Genomic DNA, 21,499 nt, shown 5'->3' on the forward strand with positions numbered 1-21,499 from the left:
TCAGCCAGTAGAACAGTAGTAACATCAGTCAGTAGAACAGTAGAACAGTAATAACATCAGTCAGTAGAACAGTAGTAACATCAGCCAGTAGAACAGTAGTAACATCAGCCAGTAGAACAGTAGTAACATCAACCAGTAGAACAGTAGAACAGTAGTAACATCAGCCAGTAGAACAGTAGTAACATCAGCCAGTAGAACAGTAGAACAGTAGTAACATCAGCCAGAAGAACAGTAGTAACATCAGCCAGTAGAACAGTAGTAACATCAGCCAGTAGAACAGTAGAACAGTAGAACAGTAGTAACATCAGCCAGTAGAACAGTAGTAACATCAGCCAGTAGAACAGTAGAACAGTAGTAACATCAGCCAGTAGAACAGTAGTAACATCAGCCAGTAGAACAGTAGAACAGTAGTAACATCAGCCAGTAGAACAGTAGAACAGTAGTAACATCAGCCAGTAGAACAGTAGTAACATCAGCCAGTAGAACAGTAGTAACATCAGCCAGTAGAACAGTAGTAACATCAGTCAGTAGAACAGTAGTAACATCAGCCAGTAGAACAGTAGTAACATCAGCCAGTAGAACAGTAGTAACATCAACCAGTAGAACAGTAGTAACATCAGCCAGTAGAACAGTAGAACAGTAGTAACATCAGCCAGTAGAACAGTAGAACAGTAGTAACATCAGCCAGTAGAACAGTAGTAACATCAGCCAGTAGAACAGTAGTAACATCAGCCAGTAGAACAGTAGTAACATCAGCCAGTAGAACAGTAGTAACATCAGCCAGTAGAACAGTAGTAACATCAGCCAGTAGAACAGTAGTAACATCAGTCAGTAGAACAGTAGAACAGTAGTAACATCAGCCAGTAGAACAGTAGTAACATCAGCCAGTAGAACAGTAGTAACATCAACCAGTAGAACAGTAGTAACATCAGCCAGTAGAACAGTAGTAACATCAGCCAGTAGAACAGTAGTAACATCGGCCAGTAGAACAGTAGAACAGTAGTAACATCAGTCAGTAGAACAGTAGAACAGTAGTAACATCAGCCAGTAGAACAGTAGTAACATCAGTCAGTAGAACAGTAGTAACATCAGCCAGTAGAACAGTAGTAACATCAGTCAGTAGAACAGTAGAACAGTAGTAACATCAGTCAGTAGAACAGTAGAACAGTAGAACAGTAGTAACATCAGCCAGTAGAACAGTAGAACAGTAGTAACATCAGTCAGTAGAACAGTAGAACAGTAGTAACATCAGCCAGTAGAACAGTAGTAACATCAGCCAGTAGAACAGTAGTGACATCAGCCAGTAGAACAGTAGTAACATCAGCCAGTAGAACAGTAGTGACATCAGCCAGTAGAACAGTAGTAACATCAGCCAGTAGAACAGTAGTGACATCAGTCAGTCGAACAGTAGTAACATCAGCCAGTAGAACAGTAGTAACATCAGCCAGTAGAACAGTAGAACAGTAGTAACATCAGCCAGTAGAACAGTAGAACAGTAGTAACATCAGCCAGTAGAACAGTAGTAACATCAGCCAGTAGAACAGTAGTAACATCAGCCAGTAGAACAGTAGTAACATCAGCCAGTAGAACAGTAGTAACATCAGCCAGTAGAACAGTAGTAACATCAGCCTGTAGAACAGTAGTAACATCAGCCAGTAGAACAGTAGTAACATCAGCCAGTAGAACAGTAGTGACATCAGCCAGTAGAACAGTAGTAATATCAGCCAGTAGAACAGTAGTAACATCAGCCAGTAGAACAGTAGTAACATTAGCCAGTAGAACAGTAGTAACATCAGCCAGTAGAACAGTAGAACAGTAGTAACATCAGCCAGTAGAACAGTAGTAACATCAGCCAGTAGAACAGTAGAACAGTAGCAACATCAGCCAGTAGAACAGTAGTAACATCAGCCAGTAGAACAGTAGTAACATCAGCCAGTAAAACAGTAGTAACATCAGCCAGTAGAACAGTAGTAACATCAGCCAGTAGAACAGTAGTAACATCAGCCAGTAGAACAGTAGAACAGTAGTGACATCAGCCAGTAGAACAGTAGTAACATCAGCCAGTGGAACAGTAGTAACATCAGTCATTAGAACAGTAGAACAGTAGTAACATCAGTCATTAGAACAGTAGAACAGTAGTAACATCAGCCAGTAGAACAGTAGAACAGTAGTAACATCAGCCAGTAGAACAGTAGTAACATCAGCCAGTAGAACAGTAGTAACATCAGCCAGTAGAACAGTAGTAACATCAGCCAGTAGAACAGTAGTAACATCAGTCAGTAGAACAGTAGAACAGTAGTAACATCAGCCAGTAGAACAGTAGTAACATCAGCCAGTAGAACAGTAGAACAGTAGTAACATCAGCCAGTAGAACAGTAGTAACATCAACCAGTAGAACAGTAGTAACATCAGCCAGTAGAACAGTAGTAACATCAGCCAGTAGAACAGTAGTAACATCAGCCAGTAGAACAGTAGTAACATCAGCCAGTAGAACAGTAGTAACATCAGCCAGTAGAACAGTAGTAACATCAGTCAGTAGAACAGTAGAACAGTAGTAACATCAGCCAGTAGAACAGTAGTAACATCAGCCAGTAGAACAGTAGTAACATCAGCCAGTAGAACAGTAGAACAGTAGTAACATCAGCCAGTAGAACAGTAGTAACATCAGCCAGTAGAACAGTAGTAACATCAGCCAGTAGAACAGTAGTAACATCAGCCAGTAGAACAGTAGTAACATCAGTCAGTAGAACAGTAGAACAGTAGTAACATCAGCCAGTAGAACATTAGTAACATCAGCCAGTAGAATAGTAGAACAGTAGTAACATCAGCCAGTAGAACAGTAGTAACATCAGTCAGTAGAACAGTAGAACAGTAATAACATCAGTCAGTAGAACAGTAGTAACATCAGCCAGTAGAACAGTAGTAACATCAGCCAGTAGAACAGTAGTAACATCAACCAGTAGAACAGTAGAACAGTAGTAACATCAGCCAGTAGAACAGTAGTAACATCAGCCAGTAGAACAGTAGTAACATCAGCCAGTAGAACAGTAGTAACATCAGTCAGTAGAACAGTAGAACAGTAGAACAGGTGTAACATCAGCTAGTAGAACAGTAGTAACATCAGCCAGTAGAACAGTAGAACAGTAGTAACATCAGCCAGTAGAACAGTAGAACAGTAGTAACATCAGCCAGTAGAACAGTAGTAACATCAGCCAGTAGAACAGTAGTAACATCAGCCAGTAGAACAGTAGTAACATCAGCCAGTAGAACAGTAGTAACATCAGCCAGTAGAACAGTAGAACAGTAGTAACATCAGCCAGTAGAACAGTAGAACAGTAGTAACATCAGCCAGTAGAACAGTAGTAACATCAGCCAGTAGAACAGTAGTAACATCAGCCAGTAGAACAGTAGTAACATCAGCCAGTAGAACAGTAGTAACATCAGCCAGTAGAACAGTTGTAACATCAGCCAGTAGAACAGTAGAACAGTAGTAACATCAGTCGGTAGAACAGTAGTAACATCAGCCAGTAGAACAGTTGTAACATCAGCCAGTAGAACAGTAGTAACATCAGCCAGTAGAACAGTAGTAACATCAGCCAGTAGAACAGTAGTAACATCAGCCAGTAGAACAGTAGTAACATCAGTCAGTAGAACAGTAGTAACATCAGCCAGTAGAACAGTAGTAACATCAGCCAGTAGAACAGTAGTAACATCAGTCAGTAGAACAGTAGAACAGTAGTAACATCAGCCAGTAGAACAGTAGTAACATCAGCCAGTAGAACAGTAGTAACATCAACCAGTAGAACAGTAGTAACATCAGCCAGTAGAACAGTAGTAACATCAGCCATTAGAACAGTAGTAACATCAGCCAGTAGAACAGTAGAACAGTAGTAACATCAGTCAGTAGAACAGTAGAACAGTAGTAACATCAGCCAGTAGAACAGTAGTAACATCAGTCAGTAGAACAGTAGTAACATCAGCCAGTAGAACAGTAGTAACATCAGTCAGTAGAACAGTAGAACAGTAGTAACATCAGTCAGTAGAACAGTAGAACAGTAGAACAGTAGTAACATCAGCCAGTAGAACAGTAGAACAGTAGTAACATCAGTCAGTAGAACAGTAGAACAGTAGTAACATCAGCCAGTAGAACAGTAGTAACATCAGCCAGTAGAACAGTAGTGACATCAGCCAGTAGAACAGTTGTAACATCAGCCAGTAGAACAGTAGTAACATCAGCCAGTAGAACAGTAGTAACATCAGCCAGTAGAACATTAGTGACATCAGTCAGTAGAACAGTAGTAACATCAGCCAGTAGAACAGTAGTAACATCAGCCAGTAGAACAGTAGTAACATCAGCCAGTAGAACAGTAGTAACATCAGCCAGTAGAACAGTAGTGACATCAGCCAGTAGAACAGTAGTGACATCAGCTAGTAGAACAGTAGTAACATCAGCCAGTAGAACAGTAGTGACATCAGCCAGTAGAACAGTAGTAACATCAGCCAGTAGAACAGTAGAACAGTAGTAACATCAGCCAGTAGAACAGTAGTAACATCAGCCAGTAGAACAGTAGTGACATCAGCCAGTAGAACAGTAGTAACATCAGCCAGTAGAACAGTAGTGACATCAGCCAGTAGAACAGTAGTGACATCAGCCAGTAGAACAGTAGTGACATCAGTCAGTAGAACAGTAGTAACATCAGCCAGTAGAGCAGTAGTGACATCAGCCAGTAGAACAGTAGTAACATCAGCCAGTAGAACAGTAGTAACATCAGCCAGTAGAACAGTAGTGACATCAGCCAGTAGAACAGTAGTAACATCAGCCAGTAGAACAGTAGTAACATCAGTCAGTAGAACAGTAGAACAGTAGTAACATCAGCCAGTAGAACAGTAGTGACATCAGCCAGTAGAACAGTAGTAACATCAGCCAGTAGAACAGTAGTAACATCAGCCAGTAGAACAGTAGAACAGTAGTGACATCAGCCAGTAGAACAGTAGTGACATCAGCCAGTAGAACAGTAGTAACATCAGCCAGTAGAACAGTAGTAACATCAGTCAGTAGAACAGTAGAACAGTAGTAACATCAGCCAGTAGAACAGTAGTGACATCAGCCAGTAGAACAGTAGTAACATCAGTCAGTAGAACAGTAGTGACATCAGCCAGTAGAATAACACCACAACACACTTCCCAGAGTTCATCCTCATCAGGAAGTCCTCAATCGTACATCCTGTGTACATCATCGTACAACTTTTGTGTTTGTGTGTATTTTTTTTATCGCCTTGGTACTATTTTCACAAGTTTGTGGTTCATTTTCTTAGTACACAACTCTAACTGGTCAAATGCTGCCAGTCTTTCATTCAAAACCTGATGCCCACCTCTTTGACCACTCTGACGGGGCTGATGCCCACCGCTCTGACGGGGCTGATGCCCACCTCTTTGACCTCTTTGACAGGACTCATGCCCACCGCTCTGACGGGGCTGATGCCCACCGCTCTGACGGGGCTGATGCCCACCTCTCTGACGGGGCCCTTGCCTACCTCTCAGATGGGGCCCATGCCCACCTCTTTGACGGGGCCCATGCCCACCTCTTTGACCTCTCTGACGGGGCCCATCCCCACTCTCTGACGGGGCCGATGCCCACCTCTCTGACGGGGCCCATGCCCACCTCTTTGACGGGGCCCATGCCCACCTCTTTGACCTCTTTGACGGGGCCCATTCCCACCTCTTTGACCTCTTTGACGGGGCCCATTCCCACCTCTTTGACCTCTTTGACGGGGCCCATTCCCACCTCTTTGACGGGGCCCATTCCCACCTCTTGACCTCTTTGACAGGGCCCATTCCCACCTCTTAGACCTCTTTGACAGGGCCCATTCCCACCTCTTAGACCTCTTTGACAGGGCCCATTCCCACCTCTTAGACCTCTTTGACGGGACCCATTCCCACCTCTTTGACCTCTTTGACAGGGCCCATGCCCACCTCTTTGACAGGGCCCATGCCCACCTCTTTGACCTCTTTGACAGGGCCCATGCCTACCTCTTTGACAGGGCCCATTCCCACCTCTTTGACCTCTTTGACAGGGCCCATGCCCACCTCTTTGACAGGGCCCATTCCCACCTCTTAGACCTCTTTGACGGGGCCCATTCCCACCTCTTAGACCTCTTTGACGGGGCCCATGCCCACCTCTTAGACCTCTTAGACGGGGCCCATGCCCACCTCTTAGACCTCTTAGACGGGGCCCATGCCCACCTCTTTGACAGGGCCCATGCCCACCTCTTTGACCTCTTTGACGGGGCCCATGCCCACCTCTTTGACCTCTTTGATGGGGCCCATGCCCACCTCTTTTGACGGGGCCCATTCCCACCTCTTTGACGGGGCCCATGCCCATCTCTTAGACGGGGCCCATTCCCACCTCTTAGACCTCTTTGACAGGGCCCATTCCCACCTCTTAGACCTCTTTTGACGGGGCCCATGCCCATCTCTCTGACGGGGCCCATGCCCACCTCTTTGACCTCTTTTGACGGGGCCCATGCCCACCTCTTAGACGGGACCCATTCCCACCTCTTAGACCTCTTTGACGGGGCCCATTCCCACCTCTTAGACCTCTTTGACGGGGCCCATTCCCACCTCTTTGACGGGGCCCATACCCAACTCTTTGACGGGGCCCATACCCAACTCTTTGACGGGGCCCATGCCCATCTCTCTGAGGGGCTCCTTGTCCAGGAGCTCTTTGGCTTCTTCCTCTCCCTTGCTGTCTATCTGCTCCATGTTGGAAGACATGTCAAGTGTTACCACACCCTCTTTTACATGGTGATCAATTGTGGTGAGCACTATGTGAAATCAATTAGCAATAATGAGGTGAAATCAATTAGCAATGATGAGGTGAAATCAATTAGAAATGAGGTGTAATCAATTCCCAATAATGAAGTGAAATCAATTAGCAATAATGAGGTGAAATCAATTAGCAATAATGAGGTGAAATCAATTAGCAATAATGAGGTGAAATCAATTAGCAATAATGAGGTGAAATCAATTAGCAATAATGAGGTGAAATCAATTAGCAATAATGAGGTGAAATCAATTCCCAATAATGAGGTGAAATCAATTAGCAATAATGAGGTGAAATCAATTAACAATAATGAGGTGAAATCAATTAACAATAATGAGGTGAAATCAATTCGCAATAATGAGGTGAAATCAATTAACAATAATGAGTAGTCATTATGCGTGGTTATTATGTATCATGCATGTCATTTAAATGTTTATACTTTACCAACACATTTTATTTCTCTAGTTCTCCAAATCCATATAGAGTAGACAAACAAGTTAACAATCTATAGGTTTACCAAACGGATAATTGGTTAACCATTGAGCGCAGTTGGATTTAGTGATGACAATAGAATGAGATGAAATGAAAAGTATTGTGAGCATTGCATTGTGAAAGGCAATTACTTTATATAAAATATATTTCTAGATAAAACACTGATTAGGGTCTGGTGAAAATGTGCTTTAAAGTTTTTATTTTATTCTTTAACACAGCCTTTTTCATGATCTGTGTTGAGTTTGTGTAATGACTTTCCTCTTCTTCTGACGAGGAGTAAGAGATATCGGACCAATTTGCAGCGTGGTAAGTGTCCATTTTAATATATAAAACTGAACACTATAAAAACACAAATAACAAAGTGAATGAACAAACGAAAATCGAAACAGTCCCGTATGGTGCAGACACAGACACAGGAAACAACCACCCACAAAACACAATAGAAAACAGGCTACCTAAATATGGTTCCCAATCAGAGACAACGACTAACACCTGCCTCTGATTGAGAACCATACTAGGCCAAACACATAGAAACAGAACAACAGAACAAAACATAGAAAAACAACATAGAATGCCCACCCCAACTCACGCTCTGACCAAACTAAAATAAAGACACTAAAAAAGGAACTAAGGTCAAAATGTGACAGTTTGTGAAATTTGAACAAATACTTGTGAAAATAGTACCAAAGAGATAGCAGAAACCCCTGTAATGTCTGTTTCACACCAGTCACGACACCGGCGTACTTCAAAAGGTAACACCAGGTTTAGCTAAAGGGACAGACCTCAGTCGTTGCTGATGAATCTGATTATTTTCTGTGCTTCTGTGCGCCGCATTTCACCCACAAAGGACTCATAATGGGGTTTCTAATTTCATGTCTCATTTGAGCTGCGATGAGTTTCCACACATATTTTGGTTATGATACAAATGCTAAATTTCATTGCTTCTCATTACACAGTAGAAACATTGTCTCGCCTGTGAGGGACGTCGCTCCGCTCGTGTTTAAAGTGTATCGCTGAGTGTGTGTCATCTATCAGTGAACCGTCCAACATATCCTTCAACCAGGACACAATGGCACCATATTCCCTGTGTGTCTCAGAGATGTGTCTCATACATTAATGTCTCATAGATTATTGTTTAATAGATTAATGTCTCATAGATTAATGTCTCATATATTATTGTCTCATAGATTATTGTCTCATAGATTATTGTCTCATAGATTATTGTCTCATAGATTAATGTCTCATAGATGTGTCTCATAGATTATTGTCTCATAGATTAATGTCTCATAGATGTGTCTCATAGATTATTGTCTCATAGATGTGTCTCATAGATTATTGTCTCATAGATTATTGTCTCATAGATTATTGTCTCATAGATGTGTCTCATAGATTATTGTCTCATAGATGTGTCTCATAGATTAATGTCTCATAGATGTGTCTCATAGATTATTGTCTCATAGATGATTGTCTCAGATTATTGTCTCATAAATCTGTCTCATAGATGTGTCTCATAGATGTGTCTCATAGATTCATGTCTCATAGATGTGTCTCATAGATTAATGTCTCATATATGTGTCTCATAGATTAATGTCTCATAGATGAATGTCTCATAGATGAATGTCTCATAGATTAATGTCTCAAAGATTAATGTCTCATAGATTAATATCTCATGTATGTGTCTCATAGATTAATGTCTCAGAGATGTGTCTCATAGATGTGTCTCATAGATGTGTCTCAGAGATGTGTCTCATAGATGTGTCTCATAGATTAATGTCTCAGAGATGTGTCTCATAGATGTGTCTCATAGATGTGTCTCATAGATGTGTCTCAGAGATGTGTCTCATAGATGTGTCTCATAGATTATTGTCTCATAGATGTGTCTCATAGATGTGTCTCAGAGATGTGTCTCATAGATGTGTCTCATAGATGTGTCTCATAGATTAATGTCTCAGAGATGTGTCTCATAGATGTGTCTCATAGATGTGTCTCATAGATGTGTCTCATAGATGTGTCTCATAGATGTGTCTCAGAGATGTGTCTCATAGATGTGTCTCATAGATGTGTCTCATAGATGTGTCTCAGAGATGTGTCTCATAGATTAATGTCTCATAGATTAATGTCTCATAGATTAATATCTCATGTATGTGTCTCATAGATTAATGTCTCATAGATGTCTCATAGATGTGTCTCATAGATGTGTCTCATGTATGTGTCTCATAGATTAATGTCTCAGAGATGTGTCTCATAGATGTGTCTCATAGATGTGTCTCAGAGATGTGTCTCATAGATGTGTCTCATAGATTAATGTCTCAGAGATGTGTCTCATAGATGTGTCTCATAGATGTGTCTCATAGATGTGTCTCAGAGATGTGTCTCATAGATGTGTCTCATAGATTAATGTCTCATAGATGTGTCTCATAGATGTGTCTCAGAGATGTGTCTCAGAGATGTGTCTCATAGATGTGTCTCATAGATGTGTCTCATAGATGTCATAGGTTTAGCTAAAGGGACAGACCTCAGTCGTTGCTGATGAATCTGATTATTTTCTGTGCTTCTGTGCGCCGCATTTCACCCACAAAGGACTCATAATGGGGTTTCTAATTTCATGTCTCATTTGAGCTGCGATGAGTTTCCACACATATTTTGGTTATGATACAAATGCTAAATTTCATTGCTTCTCATTACACAGTAGAAACATTGTCTCGCCTGTGAGGGACGTCGCTCCGCTCGTGTTTAAAGTGTATCGCTGAGTGTGTGTCATCTATCAGTGAACCGTCCAACATATCCTTCAACCAGGACACAATGGCACCATATTCCCTGTGTGTCTCAGAGATGTGTCTCATACATTAATGTCTCATAGATTATTGTTTAATAGATTAATGTCTCATAGATTAATGTCTCATATATTATTGTCTCATAGATTATTGTCTCATAGATTATTGTCTCATAGATTATTGTCTCATAGATTAATGTCTCATAGATGTGTCTCATAGATTATTGTCTCATAGATTAATGTCTCATAGATGTGTCTCATAGATTATTGTCTCATAGATGTGTCTCATAGATTATTGTCTCATAGATTATTGTCTCATAGATTATTGTCTCATAGATGTGTCTCATAGATTATTGTCTCATAGATGTGTCTCATAGATTAATGTCTCATAGATGTGTCTCATAGATTATTGTCTCATAGATGATTGTCTCAGATTATTGTCTCATAAATCTGTCTCATAGATGTGTCTCATAGATGTGTCTCATAGATTCATGTCTCATAGATGTGTCTCATAGATTAATGTCTCATATATGTGTCTCATAGATGAATGTCTCATAGATGAATGTCTCATAGATGAATGTCTCATAGATTAATGTCTCATAGATTAATGTCTCATAGATTAATATCTCATGTATGTGTCTCATAGATTAATGTCTCAGAGATGTGTCTCATAGATGTGTCTCATAGATGTGTCTCAGAGATGTGTCTCATAGATGTGTCTCATAGATTAATGTCTCAGAGATGTGTCTCATAGATGTGTCTCATAGATGTGTCTCATAGATGTGTCTCAGAGATGTGTCTCATAGATGTGTCTCATAGATTAATGTCTCACAGATGTGTCTCATAGATGTGTCTCATAGATGTGTCTCAGAGATGTGTCTCATAGATGTGTCTCATAGATGTGTCTCATAGATTAATGTCTCAGAGATGTGTCTCATAGATGTGTCTCATAGATGTGTCTCATAGATGTGTCTCATAGATGTGTCTCATAGATGTGTCTCAGAGATGTGTCTCATAGATGTGTCTCATAGATGTGTCTCATAGATGTGTCTCATAGATGTGTCTCAGAGATGTGTCTCATAGATTAATGTCTCATAGATTAATGTCTCATAGATTAATATCTCATGTATGTGTCTCATAGATTAATGTCTCATAGATGTCTCATAGATGTGTCTCATAGATGTGTCTCATGTATGTGTCTCATAGATTAATGTCTCAGAGATGTGTCTCATAGATGTGTCTCATAGATGTGTCTCATAGATGTGTCTCAGAGATGTGTCTCATAGATGTGTCTCATAGATGTGTCTCATAGATGTGTCTCAGAGATGTGTCTCATAGATGTGTCTCATAGATTAATGTCTCATAGATGTGTCTCATAGATGTGTCTCATAGATGTGTCTCATAGATTAATGTCTCATAGATTATTTTCTCATAGATGTGTCTCATAGATGTGTCTCATAGATGTGTCTCATAGATTAATGTCTCATAGATTAATGTCTCATAGATTATTGTCTCATAGATGTGTCTCATAGATGTGTCTCATAGATGTGTCTCATAGATGTGTCTCATAGATGTGTCTCATAGATGTGTCTCATAGATGTGTCTCATAGATGTGTCTCATAGATTAACGTCTCATGTATGTGTCTCATAGATGTGTCTCATAGATTAACGTCTCATGTATGTGTCTCATAGATGTGTCTCATAGATGTGTCTCATAGATTAATGTCTCATATATGTGTCTCATAGATTAATGTCTCATAGATGAATGTCTCATAGATGAATGTCTCATAGATTAATGTCTCATAGATTAATGTCTCATAGATTAATATCTCATGTATGTGTCTCATAGATTAATGTCTCAGAGATGTGTCTCATAGATGTGTCTCATAGATTAATGTCTCATAGATTAATGTCTCATAGATTAATGTCTCATAGATTAACGTCTCATGTATGTGTCTCATAGATTAATGTCTCATAGATGTGTCTCATAGATTAATGTCTCATAGATTATTGTCTCATAGATTATTGTCTCATAGATTAATGTCTCATAGATGTGTCTCATAGATTAATGTCTCATAGATTATTGTCTCATAGATTATTGTCTCAGAGATGTGTCTCATAGATGTGTCTCATAGATGTGTCTCATAGATGTGTCTCAGAGATGTGTCTCATAGATGTGTCTCATAGATTAATGTCTCATAGATGTGTCTCATAGATGTGTCTCATAGATGTGTCTCAGAGATGTGTCTCATAGATGTGTCTCATAGATGTGTCTCATAGATTAATGTCTCAGAGATGTGTCTCATAGATGTGTCTCATAGATGTGTCTCATAGATGTGTCTCATAGATGTGTCTCAGAGATGTGTCTCATAGATGTGTCTCATAGATGTGTCTCATAGATGTGTCTCATAGATGTGTCTCAGAGATGTGTCTCATAGATTAATGTCTCATAGATTAATGTCTCATAGATTAATATCTCATGTATGTGTCTCATAGATTAATGTCTCATAGATGTCTCATAGATGTGTCTCATAGATGTGTCTCATGTATGTGTCTCATAGATTAATGTCTCAGAGATGTGTCTCATAGATGTGTCTCATAGATGTGTCTCATAGATGTGTCTCAGAGATGTGTCTCATAGATGTGTCTCATAGATGTGTCTCATAGATGTGTCTCAGAGATGTGTCTCATAGATGTGTCTCATAGATTAATGTCTCATAGATGTGTCTCATAGATGTGTCTCATAGATGTGTCTCATAGATTAATGTCTCATAGATTATTGTCTCATAGATGTGTCTCATAGATGTGTCTCATAGATGTGTCTCATAGATGTGTCTCATAGATTACTGTCTCATAGATTAATGTCTCATAGATTATTGTCTCATAGATGTGTCTCATAGATGTGTCTCATAGATGTGTCTCATAGATGTGTCTCATAGATGTGTCTCATAGATGTGTCTCATAGATGTGTCTCATAGATGTGTCTCATAGATTAACGTCTCATGTATGTGTCTCATAGATGTGTCTCATAGATTAACGTCTCATGTATGTGTCTCATAGATGTGTCTCATAGATGTGTCTCATAGATTAATGTCTCATATATGTGTCTCATAGATTAATGTCTCATAGATGAATGTCTCATAGATGAATGTCTCATAGATTAATGTCTCATAGATTAATGTCTCATAGATTAATATCTCATGTATGTGTCTCATAGATTAATGTCTCAGAGATGTGTCTCATAGATGTGTCTCATAGATTAATGTCTCATAGATTAATGTCTCATAGATTAATGTCTCATAGATTAACGTCTCATGTATGTGTCTCATAGATTAATGTCTCATAGATGTGTCTCATAGATTAATGTCTCATAGATTATTGTCTCATAGATTATTGTCTCATAGATTAATGTCTCATAGATGTGTCTCATAGATTAATGTCTCATAGATTATTGTCTCATAGATTATTGTCTCATAGATTAATGTCTCATAGATTAATGTCTCATAGATTAATATCTCATGTATGTGTCTCATAGATTAATGTCTCAGAGATGTGTCTCATAGATGTGTCTCATAGATTAATGTCTCATAGATTAATGTCTCATAGATTAATGTCTCATAGATTAATATCTCATGTATGTGTCTCATAGATTAATGTCTCAGAGATGTGTCTCATAGATTATTGTCTCATAGATGTGTCTCAGAGATGTGTCTCATAGATGTGTCTCATAGATTAATGTCTCAGAGATGTCCTGTTTGATGTTGATGTGCTTCTGTTTTCTCCTCTGTTCACTCCACCACCACAGCACACTATGCATGACAACGACTGAAACAGGGTCCTGCGTCTCAACCGGCACCCTATTCCCTATGTAGTGCCCTCCTTTTGATCACATAGTGCACTACGTAGGGAAACAGGGTGGCATTTGAGCCCTGGTCAAAGGACAGGTTGGATGGTTTTCTGATACCCTATTTATTGAGGAAAGTTACCAGCAATGACTGTGACGTGTGGTGGTCTTTACTTAGCTGCATGCGCTAACTGTACGTCGATGAGAGAGTCTGGTAAATGACCGACCATGTAAACGTATGGAAATGACTGGAACATTGGATGGTTCCCAAAATGTGTGCTCTTCGTTTAGTCCTGTTCTACACCGAGGACCACATCTATCGCCCCGTCATCCTCTGGGGGTTTCTTTGTGCTTTTAACATTGTTTTAAATTCTACAAATTGTTTTACCTTTAAGAATCTGTCAATCAATCAATCGACCCTAAAAGAAGTGCACTATATAGGGAATAGGGTGCCAATGGGCCGTGGTGAAAGACTATGTCGTTGTGTTTTGTGTTTTGTAGGAGTCGGAGGGATCGTAAAGGGCGTAGCGACAGCGTCTCAGACTGTCAGAACTGGCAGGACCTGGACTCGCAGAACGCCGTGAATAAAATAGAAAACATCGAGGCGTCAGTCGAAGTGGTGGACGGGAGGCAGAAGGTTGGTTCTCACTCCCTGCACAGACGTTTACAACATTTAACAATACTACAAATGTGGTCTGAATGTGGTCTGAATGTGGTCTGAATGTGGTCTGAATGTTGTCTGAATGTTGTCTGAATGTTGTCTGAATGTTGTCTGAATGTTGCTTGAATGTTGTTTGAATGTTGTTTGAATGCTGTCTGAATGTGGTCTGAATGTGGTCTGAATGTGGTCTGAATGTGGCCTGAATGTGGTCTGAATGTGGTCTGAATGTGGTCTGAATGTGGTCTGAATGTGGTCTGAATGTGGTCTGAATGTGGTCTGAATGTGGTCTGAATGTGGTCTGAATGTGGCCTGAATGTGGCCTGAATGTGGTCTGAATGTGGTCTGAATGTGGTCTGAATGTGGTCTGAATGTGGTCTGAATGTGGTCTGAATGTGGTTTGAATGTGGTCTGAATGTGGTCTGAATGTGGTCTGAATGTGGTCTGAATGTGGTCTGAATGTGGTCTGAATGTGGTCTGAATGTGGTCTGAATGTGGTCTGAATGTTGTTTGAATGTTGTCTGAATGTGGTCTGAATGTGGTCTGAATGTGGTCTGAATGTGGTCTGAATGTGGTCTGAATGTGGTCTGAATGTGGTCTGAATGTGGTCTGAATGTTGAATCATAACCATGTTATTATATTATTGTAGGCTATAATTCTGATCAAGTTTCCAATTAGGATTTAGTAGGTAGTAGATTTATTTTGGTTGCTTTCCGCTTTAAACTGAATTTTACACCAATTTATAATCAGAGATTGATGATTTAGTAAAGCTTAGAACAGGAAGATAGTCCCTTAGTCTAGTTGGCAGAAAAACTCTTTATATAAGTGTCCCTAACCCGGAACTGGAGTATTTCTACCTAAGTGTCCCAAACAGTGTCCTGTGTGACAGTAGTTCTACCTTAGTGTCCTGTGTGACAGTAGTTCTACCTAAGTGTCCCAAACAGTGAACTGTGTGACAGTATTTCTACCTTAGTGTCCTGTGTGACAGTATTTCTACCTCAGTGTCCTGTGTGACAGTATTTCTACCTTAGTGTCCTGTGTGACAGTATTTCTACCTTAGTGTCCTGTGTTACAGTATTTCTACCTCAGAGTCCTGTGTGACAGTATTTCTACCTCAGTGTCCTATGTGACAGTAGTTCTACCTTAGTGTCCTGTGTGACAGTATTTCTACCTCAGTGTCCTGTGTGACAGTATTTCTACCTCAGTGTCCTGTGTGACAGTATTTCTACCTCAGTGTCCTGTGTGACAGTAGTTCTACCTAAGTGTCCCAAACAGTGTCCTGTGTGACAGTAGTTCTACCTAAGTGTCCCAAACAGTGTCCTGTGTGACAGTATTTCTACCTAAGTGTCCCAAACAGTGTCCTGTGTGACAGTATTTCTACCTAAGTGTCCCAAACAGTGTCCTGTGAGACAGTAGTTCTACCTAAGTGTCCCAAACAATGTCCTGTGTGACAGTATTTCTACCTAAGTGTCCCAAACAGTGTCCTGTGTTACAGTATTTCTACCTAAGAGTCCTGTGTGACAGTATTTCTACCTCAGTGTCCTGTGTGACAGTATTTCTACCTAAGAGTCCTGTGTGACAGTATTTCTACCTCAGTGTCCTGTGTGACAGTATTTCTACCTCAGTGTCCTGTGTGACAGTATTTCTACCTCAGTGTCCTGTGTGACAGTATTTCTACCTCAGTGTCCTGTGTGACAGTATTTCTACCTCAGTGTCCTGTGTGACAGTGATCCGTGTGACAGAGAGAAGAGAGGGCAAGTGTTCCAATTCCACATCAGAAATATTTTGAACCCTCTTCCTGAGCACACTTCCTGAGGGGAATGGGAATAAACACACACACACACACACACACACACACACACACACACACACACACACACACACACACACACACACACACACACACACACACACACACACACACATAGCACACTTCCTGTTGTGGGTCACACCTGTGAGGTCAGTTCCTGTTGTGAGGGAGTGGCAGCGGAAAGGTTTGAGTCACGTCAACTTCTATAGAGACCGTGTTCTCATCAACCATCAAAACACAGCCACACCAGGACAACCAGAACCAGAACCAGGGTAGCATGGAATCAACCAGGACAACCAGAACCAGAACCAGAGTAGCATGGAATCAACCAGGACAACCAGAACCAGAGTAGCATGGAATCAACCAGGACAACTAGAACCAGAGTAGCATGGAATCAACCAGGACAACCAGAACCAGAGTAGCATGGAATCAACCAGGACAACCAGAACCAGAGTAGCATGGAATCAACCAGGACAACCAGAACCAGAGTAGCATGGAATCAACCAGGACAACCAGGACAACCAGAACCAGAGTAGCATGGAATCAACCAGGACAACCAGAACCAGAGTAGCATGGAATCAACCAGGACAACCAGGACAACCAGAACCAGAGTAAACACTAGTGGATTGATTGAGTGTGTATTCCAGGTCAGGGTTCAAAGTCCCAGTCAGTTGTCTAGTCCAGTAAAAACCACTTCAATTCATAATAAAACATTTAAAAGCCGTCTTCCTTCCCTGTTCAGCACTTTCAACGTAGTAGTAGATTTATTTAGTATGAAAACCATGTTTGTATGTAAACCTGTCCTCCTCTCTAGATAGTCAGCAGCCTTCCTCTCCCCTCCCATCCTCTCCCCTCCCCTCCCCTCCCCTCGCCTCGCCTCTCCTCTCCTCCCTCTCCTCTCCTCTCCCCTCCCCTCTCCTCCCCTCCCCTCCCCTCCCCTCCCCTCCCCTCCCCTCGCCTCGCCTCGCCTCGCCTCTCCTCTCCTCTCCTCTCCTCTCCTCTCCTCTCCTCCCTCTCCTCTCCTCCCTCGCCTCTCCTCTCCTCCCTCTCCTCTCCTCTCCTCTCCCCTCCCATCCTCTCCCCTCCCCTCCCCTCCCCTCGCCTCGCCTCGCCTCGCCTCGCCTCGCCTCGCCTCTCCTCTCCTCTCCTCTCCTCTCCTCTCCCCTCCCCTCCCCTCCCCTCCCCTCCCCTCCCCTCCCCTCGCCTCACCTCGCCTTGCCTCTCCTCTCCTCTCCTCCCTCTCCTCTCCTGTCTAGATAGTCAGCAGCCTTCCTCTCCCCTCCCATCCTCTCCCCTCCCCTCCCCTCCCCTCGCCTCGCCTCGCCTCGCCTCGCCTCGCCTCTCCTCTCCTCTCCTCTCCTCTCCCCTCCCCTCTCCTCCCCTCCCCTCCCCTCATCTCACCTCGCCTTGCCTCTCCTCTCCTCCCTCTCCTCTCCTGTCTAGATAGTCAGCAGGCTGGTGATGCAGAACGTTTGTTTTTTAATGTTTATATTTTCCTGTCCTCTCCTCTCCCCTCTCCTCTCTAGATAGTCAGCAGGCTGGTGATCCAGAACGCCAGTGTATCAGTCATGTATAAATGTTCTGCTGACAACAAAGTGGGTAAAGACCAAAGGCTGATATACTTCTATGTGACCAGTGAGTATTTCAACTCATTTCCTTCTCTTGGTTTAGCATCCAAAGTACTGTACAGTAATATGTATGATACTGTATATACAGTAATAAGTACTGTACAGTAATATGTATGATACTGTATATACAGTAATAAGTACTGTACAGTAATATGTATGATACTGTATATACAGCAATAAGTACTGTACAGTAATATGCACTATAATGTATATACATTAATAAGTACTGTACAGTAATATGTATGATACTGTATATACAGCAATAAGTACTGTACAGTAATATGCACTATAATGTATATACATCAATAAGTACTGTACAGTAATATGTATGATAATGTATATACATCACTAAGTACTTTGCAGTAAAATGCACTGTACTGTATATACATTAATAAGTACTGTACAGTAATATGCACTATACTGTATATACATTAATAAATAGATCTGCCGTTTTGTAATAGTAGTACTAATAGTTTGTGTAATAGTTAAAAAACAAAAACATTTTGAACCATAGAGCCTTCAAAATCATAACAAAAAAATCTCTCTAACTCCCCCCCCCCCCTCCCTCCCTCCCTCCCTCCCTCCTCCCTCCCCCCTCCCTCCTCCAGCTATCCCAGAAGGTTTCAGTGTAGAGCTGGGTCCGTCTGAGGAACCTCTGGAGCAGGAGGAGGTGTCGCTAAGCTGCATCGCTGACAACTACACCTACGAACAGCTCACCTGGTACAGACTGGACCCACAGGTAACAGCTCACCTGGTACAGACTGGACCCACAGGTAAAAGCTCACCTGGTACAGACTGAACCCACAGGTAACAGCTCACCTGGTACAGACTGAACCCACAGGTAACAGCTCACCTGGTACAGACTGGACCCACAGGTAACAGCTCACCTGGTACAGACTGGACCCACAGGTAACAGCTCACCTGGTACAGACTGAATCCTCAGGTAACAGCTCACCTGGTACAGACTGGACCCTCAGGTAACAGCTCACCTGGTACAGACTGGACCCACAGGTAACAGCTCACCTGGTATAGATTGAACCCACAGGTAACAGCTCACCTGGTACAGACTGGACCCACAGGTAACAGCTCACCTGGTACAGACTAGACCCACAGGTAACAGCTCACCTGGTACAGATTGAGCCCACAGGTAACAGCTCACCTGGTACAGACTAGACCCACAGGTAACAGCTCACCTGGTATAGATTGAACCCACAGGTAACAGCTCACCTGGTACAGACTGGACCCACAGGTAACAGCTCAACTGGTACAGACTGGACCCACAGGTAACAGCTCACCTGGTACAGACTGGACCCACAGGTAACAGCTCACCTGGTACAGACTGGACCCACAGGTAACAGCTCACCTGGTACAGACTGGACCCACAGGTAACAGCTCACCTGGTACAGACTGGACCCACAGGTAACAACTCACCTGGTACAGACTAGACCCACAAGTAGAGGAAGGGTACACTGAATAAGGAATACAAGCACAGCTTCGTCCTTGAAACTTGTTTAATTTGGTTAAACAAGTCTCAAATCTGTTTGTGCTGTTTTGACAATAAACTCGTTGATGGATTTTGGTAAGACAACACAAAACCGATCTGGGACCCAGGCTAGTAGAACAGGAAGACTGACTTTTTGTCTCTGTCTCTGTCTCTCTCTCTCTCTCTCTCTCTCTGTCTCTCTCTCTGTGTCTCTCTCTCTGTCTCTCTCTGTGTCTCTCTCTCTCTCTCTCTCTCTCTGTCTCTCTCTCTCTGTCTCTCTCTCTGTGTCTCTCTCTGTCTCTCTCTCTCTCTCTCTGTGTCTCTCTCTCTCTCTCTCTCTCTCTCTCTCTGTCTCTCTCTCTCTGTCTCTCTCTCTCTGTGTCTCTCTCTGTGTGTCTCTCTCTGTCTCTCTCTCTCTCTCTCTCTCTCTCTCTCTCTGTCTCTCTCTCTCTGTCTCTCTCTCTGTGTCTCTCTCTGTGTGTCTCTCTCTGTGTGTCTCTCTCTCTCTCTCTCTCTCTCTCTCTGTCTCTCTCTCTCTGTCTCTCTCTCTGTCTCTCTCTCTCTGTCTCTCTCTCTGTGTGTCTCTCTCTGTGTCTCTCTCTCTCTCTCTCTCTCTCTCTCTCTCTCTCTCTCTCTCTCTCTCTCTCTCTCTCTCTCTCTCTCTCTCTCTCTCTCTCTCTCTCTCTCTCTCTCTCTCTCACTCTTCTCTCACTCTCTCTCTCTCTCTCTAGGCGCTACAGGATGAGAGTGGTAAACCCCTGGAGCTTGACTGTCATAGTGTCCACCTGTACGCTGACCGCCTGGATGGACAACTGACCTATCAGGAGCGGTCTAACAGCTGGGTTCTGGAGATGACTATAGCTAGCATCACACTACAGGACGAAGGGAACTATGTCTGTGAGGTTCAGAACAGGAGGAGCCAAGAGAAACACTGTCTACGCAAATACATATCGGTTAAAGGTGAGGGGGAGAGAAACACTGTCTACTCAAATACATATCGGTTAAAGGTGAGAGAAACACTGTCTACTCAAATACATATCGGTTAAAGGTGAGGGGGAGAAACACACTGTCTACTCAAATACATATCGGTTAAAGGTGAGGGGGAGAAACACACTGTCTACTCAAATACGTATCGGTTAAAGGTGAGGGGGAGAAACACACTGTCTACTCAAATACGTATCGGTTAAAGGTGAGAGAAACATTGTCTACTCAAATACATATCGGTTAAAGGTGAGGGTGAGAGACACACTGTCTACTCAAATACATATCGGTTAAAGGTGAGGGGGAGAAACACACTGTCTACTCAAATACATATCGGTTAAAGGTGAGAGAAACACTGTCTACTCAAATACGTATCGGTTAAAGGTGAGAGAAACACTGTCTACGCAAATACATATTGGTTAAAGGTGAGGGGGAGAGACACACTGTCTACTCAAATACATATCGGTTAAAGGTGAGGGGGAGAGACACACTGTCTACTCAAATACATATCGGTTAAAGGTGAGAGAAACACTGTCTACTCAAATACATATCGGTTAAAGGTGAGAGAAACACTGTCTACTCAAATACATATCGGTTAAAGGTGAGGGGGAGAGACACACTGTCTACTCAAATACATATCGGTTAAAGGTGAGAGACACACTGTCTACTCAAATACATATCGGTTAAAGGTGAGAGACACACTGTCTACGCAAATACATATCGGTTAAAGGTGAGGGGGAGAGAAACACTGTCTACTCAAATACATATCGGTTAAAGGTGAGAGAAACACTGTCTACTCAAATACATATCGGTTAAAGGTGAGGGTGAGAGACACACTGTCTACTCAAATACATATCGGTTAAAGGTGAGGGGGAGAAACACACTGTCTACTCAAATACATATCGGTTAAAGGTGAGAGAAACACTGTCTACTCAAATACGTATCGGTTAAAGGTGAGAGAAACACTGTCTACAAAAATACATATTGGTTAAAGGTGAGGGGGAGAG

The 21,499-nt window shown here is 42.1% G+C and overlaps 1 protein-coding gene across 1 annotated transcript in view; it reads left to right on the forward strand.

The window, feature by feature from the left end:
- Positions 1-20,471, forward strand: part of LOC129847195 (vascular endothelial growth factor receptor 3-like) — a gene marked incomplete at both ends in the record, with an annotated part of 73,710 nt that extends 53,239 nt beyond the window's left edge. Inside the window, 4 exons of the mRNA XM_055915017.1 lie at positions 14,434-14,569; positions 17,927-18,035; positions 18,637-18,767; positions 20,243-20,471. Coding sequence (XP_055770992.1) covers positions 14,434-14,569; positions 17,927-18,035; positions 18,637-18,767; positions 20,243-20,471 — 605 coding nt within the window. The remainder of the gene's footprint in view (positions 1-14,433; positions 14,570-17,926; positions 18,036-18,636; positions 18,768-20,242) is intronic.
- Positions 20,472-21,499: the final 1,028 nt, after the last annotated feature.

The sequence above is a fragment of the Salvelinus fontinalis genome, unplaced genomic scaffold (assembly GCF_029448725.1).
Source record: "Salvelinus fontinalis isolate EN_2023a unplaced genomic scaffold, ASM2944872v1 scaffold_0756, whole genome shotgun sequence".
NCBI classification, from domain to species: domain Eukaryota; kingdom Metazoa; phylum Chordata; class Actinopteri; order Salmoniformes; family Salmonidae; genus Salvelinus; species Salvelinus fontinalis.